This window comes from Apium graveolens, chromosome 8 (assembly GCF_009905375.1).
Source record: "Apium graveolens cultivar Ventura chromosome 8, ASM990537v1, whole genome shotgun sequence".
Classification (NCBI taxonomy): domain Eukaryota; kingdom Viridiplantae; phylum Streptophyta; class Magnoliopsida; order Apiales; family Apiaceae; genus Apium; species Apium graveolens.
In genome coordinates, this window is record NC_133654.1 from 83,567,862 (window position 1) to 83,574,480 (window position 6,619).

Below are 6,619 nucleotides of genomic sequence, written 5' to 3' on the forward strand. Positions count from 1 at the left end.
ATCAAACACCTTTCTTTCTATCATCTCTTGCATTTCAGCCATGAGTTCCTCCCTTATTGTGTTTTTCAAGTCAGTGACATCAGTAGGCACAGTACTGCCTAGATCTTTTAGTTGATGAGCCTTCTTTGTTTTTCTGCATTTCCCCGATCTTCCAAGAAGCCAATTCGGTCCATGACTTGGTTTTTTACCAGCTTGGTCCCCACTGCCATCTTCAGCAACCAATGTAGTCTACCAAATTAACAGGTATAAAACATTAGTATCATGTTCCGTAGCTTAAAAATGAAAATTAAAATGACTTGCTTCCTGTAACTGAAAATGATTAATTTAAATTACCATGTATTCGCGTCCTTCTTTTTGTTTACGGGTTTTCACATAAATTTCATCCATGGGAGCTAGTTGCTTAGGTGACATTTTTTTCTTTGCTTTCTACAAAGACAAACCAAGAACTCAAGAAAAATTCACAAGAAAAAGTGAATCTATGAAATCGTAAATAGATAATAAAAAAATATTGATTTTATAAATTATGGACATACAATTTTCTCCCCAATTTGTGCAAAGCTTTTACGACCAGCAGTGTGCGTTTCGACAATTAACTTGCGATTTTTAGCATTTTTCTGAGCTCGATCCTGATCATTCAATAATGTGTAAACAAATAATTAATTTCCAACATGATGTAGAGTACTGGCTAGCTGTTCAATATTTAAAATGCATACCTTCACGTCTTTATCCCCCCAGTATTTAAGTAAAATCTTAAATTCTTCGACTGAAACAACATTTGGCCTATTTTTGAGTCTGTCCTTGTCATTATCATACTTAAGATAATGGTTCTTCTTAAATCGGCTTTTGTGCAGCCTCCACAAAGCACAAATTGTTCGCAATGTGTACGTCCTTCCTTCCTCAGGAATATCATATTTTTACTAGCAAAATTTGTTAAAATTAGTGCAACTCGATCTAAACCTAAAGACAGTACAAAATATACCATAGTAAATTATCGTGTTTATGTTTCCGGTTTACCTTAACAAAACTCCAGAGCTCTTCCTTCTGCTGTTCAGGAAATTTATGCCAAGAGAGGCAATCAAGTGGGACAGACTGCCTAGCCAACGTACCTCAAAAGTTGGTAAATTCAGAGAGGACCTTGTCATCATCAGCGATGGCCTGAAGCTCGCAATTTAGTTTAATGACCTTTCTTTCATCAGGCCTTCTTCTGTAAACATCATTCATGAGTGTAGGTCTTCGACGCTTTCTATTCTTGGGTGCACCTAAATATATTACAAAACACTTAATTAATAGTTGAATGCCAATTAAATCAAGAAAAAAATTAACAATAGAATTAAGCCAAAATCAAGAAATAGAAATTGACCTCCTAAATTATCATCACTCAGTTCCTCATCAGGTTGTGGCTCAGATGTTTGACCACCAGCATCCCCTAGCCCTTTATCTTTTTCAAGGTTCTTTTGACATTCTTTCATTAAAACATAAGCTTCCATCGTACCAATTCCTAAATTATTGAATTTTTTGGCAGGAGCCACTTTCAATGGGAAGAATGGTGATGTAACTTCAGGTAAGGGAGGGGGAGGTGGCAATGGAGGGGTTAATTCTCGAGTTGGTTGTTGGGGTGATTTTTCAGTGGGTTCAGTAGGAGCTATGGCCCTTGAACGTGTGTTCGGTCTTTTCACCGGAATGGTCACCTTTTTATTTTTTGCTTTCTTGTTACCAACTTGCTCAGCTTTCTTTGTAACAACTCGCACATCTTCTTCTTCTGCATCGGACAAGCTCTCATGTTCGGGAATGTACTCCCTATCAACTTCCTCATCATCATCAGGTGGAGTGATTTTTGTGCCTTTCTTATCTTTCTCCGCATTTATTCCCAACTCCTTCAACTTCTTTTTATTTTTCTTCAATCTGCAACATTCTTTTCCTCTCATAATCTGTTACCTGAAAAAAAGGGATCAAATAATAATTAGATCCAAGGCATAACTGATAAGAGTAATTACATGAAAACATAAAGAAAAATTACCTGCGAATTTTCAAGAGCCAATCGGCGACTTGTCCTCTGTTTCTGCAGGGCATCCACTGTCACAAAATTTCATTTTTCTTGTAGACCTGTTGGTGCAATAACAGTTTAACAATATGTAACATTTTAATATGCACAAATTGAATGCATCATCAACATGAAAATCTATTACCTTCAAAAAATTGTGTTCTTGGTCGCACAACTACATGGGGCTGAACATGTTGCTTAGCCTCTACAGATTGGTCAACCACATCATCGACATAAAAATCTAACCTTTCACCTTCAACTTTGCTTAGTAATGCAGTTAAGTCAGCATCGGACTGAATCAAGTGCCAACCTGAAGGAACCTTCTTCACATAAACACCACCAATTTCCTTGTATTTCAGCACATCTAGCACATACTCCATCAGAACCGTGTACGAGAATTGGTCTGCATCAACATACTCCAAAATCACTTTACAGGTCCCATCGACATATTTGGATTTTGTAAAAGTTCACTTGTGAAAGAACCTGAGAACATAATCTGTACTTGCCATCCTGAAAATTAAAAAGTACAAACAAATTGTCAGTGATATAAATACAAGTCCTAGATGTTACAAATTAAAAAAAAAACAAGAAACTAATTGAGGCTCATGTAGAAAATAGACAAATAGATTACAAACCAACGCAAGTTCCAAATAAATTACTACTCAAGTTACAAACCAACTCAAGTTCAACTCAAGTTCAAAATAGATTACAGACCAACTCATTCAACTAACAAATTACAAAGCAAACTCTAAGTACCAATTACATAAACAAATTATAAATCAGTGCAATGTCATATATCAATATCATCCAGGTCTTCATTAGGTGTAACAGGGAATTGTTTTTTCGGGACATCATCTCTGGACCAAGTGAATGTATCAGGTATGTCAACTCGCGGGATATAACCTATGTCAGACACTTCTTCTACTTCAGAGTATTGATCCTTTGGATATTTCTGAAGAACAAATTACAAATTCTTTTCAGTGGGATCTTCAATATAGAAGACCTGTTGTACTTGTGTAGCGAGGACAAAGGGATCTTCCTTTTGACATAACCTACTAAAGTTCACTCTTGCTAACCCATAGTAATCCCCAGCTTTTTGGTACCAACAACACCTAAAAAGTACTACTGACACCGCACCCTAGTAGTCCACTTCAATAATCTCCTCAATTGCACCGTAGTATCCCACATCCCCAACTATTGGGTTCTTATCTTTTGCACTCGCAAAATTGGTGGTTAAGGCAGTGAGGAACACACCAGAGTTTTGCGTCGTACACCTACTATCTCTGAGCTTGTTGTGAAATCTATATCCATTAACATTGTAACCTGTAAATCTCTTTGCCGAACGAAGAGGGCCCCTTGCCAACGAGGACAATTCCAGTGAAATTCCATCTCTTTTTTGAACCACATATTTCAACCACTTTTGAAAGTCAGTTGTATGCATTCTTTCGCGCTTATACCTCTTTAATTTGTCATCTTTTTGAACAAGGGTATGGTGTTCACTACAATTGGATTAGCAGCAAGTTAGCACAATATTATAATGTCTTAAAGTTTTTTTTAATTAATCTTGATTTTTGGTTGTTAATTAGAACTTACTCTTTTAGCTTTTCGATTTCCACGTTTTCACAGTTGAATAATATGTACCGATGAGCATTTGTCCATGTCTTGTTGTCCAGATGTATAGACTTTCCTTCTCTGCTTCTCCGAGACCCGATAGGATATCCACCATCTGTATGACTGTCCTTGGTATCGGTCCCACTCTTAGACTGCTCATCAAAAAATCTAGAGCAAAATATAAGGCATTCTTCTACCAAGTAGCCCTCTGCTACGCACCCTTCAGGTTTACTCCGATTCCGAACGTATGACTTCAATTGGCACAAATACCGTTCAATTCCAAACATCCACCTTAAGTGCACCGGTCCACCAAATTCTATTTCCTTGCACAAATGAATTGGTAAGTGAACCATTATATCGAAAAATGCAGGTGGAAAAATCATTTCAAGCTCATAAAGTATCTCGATTATTTCCTTCTACAATTTTTCAACATCTTCTAATTCAATGAATTTTCCACATATGCCTCTAAAGAATGCTCCCAACCTCATTAATGGAATTGCTACCTCAGGTTTCAGAGTTTTTATGACAGCAAATTGTAATAGAAATTGCAGAATAAAATGCGCGTCATGACTTTTGTAACCCGATATCTTTCGCTCCTTCATTTGAACGCACCGGCTGATATTTGATGCAGATCCGTATGGTAGCTTAGCATTCATTAGAACTGAACAGAAGATCTCTTTCTCTTTTTTGGTCATATCAAAACTAGATGCCCTAATTTCAACATGTTTATCATCACATTTGACAGGGTGAAGGACTTTTCTAATCCCCATTTCTTCCAAATCTTGACGAGCATTAAGATGGTCCTTTGTCTTGCCTCCGATATTTAACAAAATCCCCAAAATCTTGTCACAAATGTTCTTCTCAATGTGCATAACATCTAAGTTATGCCTAACCATATTATTGCTCCAATATGGTAGCTCGAAAAAAAATGGACTTCTTCTTCCAAGGGCAATCTGATGTTCCTCTATTTCTTTTCAGCGGCTTCCCAAAATCATTTTCGTAACCACGCAATAGTTCTTCAACCTCTGCTCCGCTTAATATATCAGGACATGATAGCATTTCCACATCTCCGTTAAATCTGCGCCTATCGGACCTCCATTTGTGATCCGGAGGGAGAAACTTTCGATGGTTTAAATACACAACCTTCTTACTATGTTTCAAATATGTCGATGAGGTCTCATAGTGACATGAAGGACAAGCCAGCTTTCCTTTCGTGCTCCAATCGGATAAAATCCCATATCCAGGGAAATCACTTATCGTCCATAATAGGCTTGCATGTAGCTTAAACGTGTTGTCTAACCTGGCATCATAAGTTTCTATTCCAACAGCCCATAACTCCTTCAACTCTGCAATTAACGGTTGCATATACACGTCAATTTCATTACCGGGATAAACTGGACCAGGGATTAAGGTTGAAAGAATTAGATTTTCGGGTTTCATGATTAACCAGGGGGGGAGGTTATAATTTACGAGCACTACTGGCCAAGTGCTATGAGATATGTTCATTGATCCATATGGATTGAAACCGTCTGCCGCTAAACCCAATCGTACATTTCGCATTTCGGCAGCAAATTCAGGATATTTACTGTTCATCGACTTCCAACCCTTTCCATCAGCCGGATGCCTTAACCGTCCATCTTTCTTTCATGATAAAGCATGCCATGTCATTGAGCTCGAGAAATCAGAGCTCAAGAACATTCTCTGCAGCCTTGGATTTAAAGGGAAGTATCTCATCACTTTAGCCGAGATTTTAGGATTCGATGCTAGTTCTATGTTTGCATCAGACCTGGCCTTCGCCTTCTTTTCAACTACTCTCCATCTTGATGTTCCACACTTAGCACAATTCTCCAGCCTCTCGTTTTCTGCCCAAAAGAGCATGCAGTCATTTGGACATGCATGTATCTTTTGGTAATCAAGTCCTAGGTCTTTAATCATACCCTTTGCCGCACTAAAAGAAGACGGAAGATTTACATGAGGGAAAACCTCCTTTATCAATTCAAGTAAGTCACTAAATCCTGATTCACTAAATCCATGAATGCACTTTAGTTGATAAAGCCTAACTAAGAAACTTAATCGACTAAATTTTTTGCACTCGGGATATAACGGTTGTCCACCCTCCTTAACAAGGCGATAAAATTTCCTTGCGTCATCGTTTAGTCCTGTTCTACCAACGTGGTCAGTAACGTCATTAGTACCATATGCATTGTGTATCATAGCATCAAATTCATCTCCAAGACCTACACCTATATTAATATCCATCTCATCAGCAACCCTATCTATCTCATGGGTTGAGACCTCGTAAATCCATTCAACGGAATGGGAACAAGGACCATTACAGACTAGATGTTCGTGTATAGCCTTAGCACCACTCCAAAAACGATTACCACATTTCTTACAAGGGCACTTAAGCTCGTTTCCTACGGCATATCGGGAAAATGCTTGGTTAACAAAAGCTTCAACTCCCTTCCTATATCTATCACTGTACTTGGGAAGTGTTACCCATTTCTCTCCTTTAACATCCATTTTCTACATAAATTTTTTGAAACAAAACCACAAAATTCACTTAAGTTTTCAACACAATCAGACAACAACAAGAACCAAGAACAAAAAAACAGACCAAGAACAGGGCAGTTTGACTTATAATTACAACAAGAACACAAAAAAACAGACCAAGAACAGGGCACTTTTGACTTAAAATAACATGGTATTTTGACTTTAAAACATCAAAAAATTAAAATAAAATTCTCAGAAATAGTCAGACCAAGAACCTACTAATTTTACAAAAACACATAACAAAAACAAAATACAAAAGAACACAAAAAGCACAAAAAATACACAAAATTTTTACATGCATTCACAAATAATCAGATAGAGGAGTGTTTGAAGAGTGAGAGAGATGAGTTTTACCTTATATCAAGCTTTAATCGAGTTTAATCGCGCTTCAATCGAGCTTCAAGTGAGAGAGAT

At 37.4% G+C, this 6,619-nt stretch overlaps 1 protein-coding gene across 1 annotated transcript; it reads right to left on the reverse strand.

Annotated features, from left to right (window-relative positions):
- Positions 1–5,296: 5,296 nt before the first annotated feature.
- LOC141679719 (uncharacterized) lies at positions 5,297–6,175 on the reverse strand. The gene has a single exon (XM_074486140.1). It carries the CDS (start codon positions 6,173–6,175, stop codon positions 5,297–5,299), a length of 879 nt encoding a protein of 292 aa, XP_074342241.1.
- Positions 6,176–6,619: the final 444 nt, after the last annotated feature.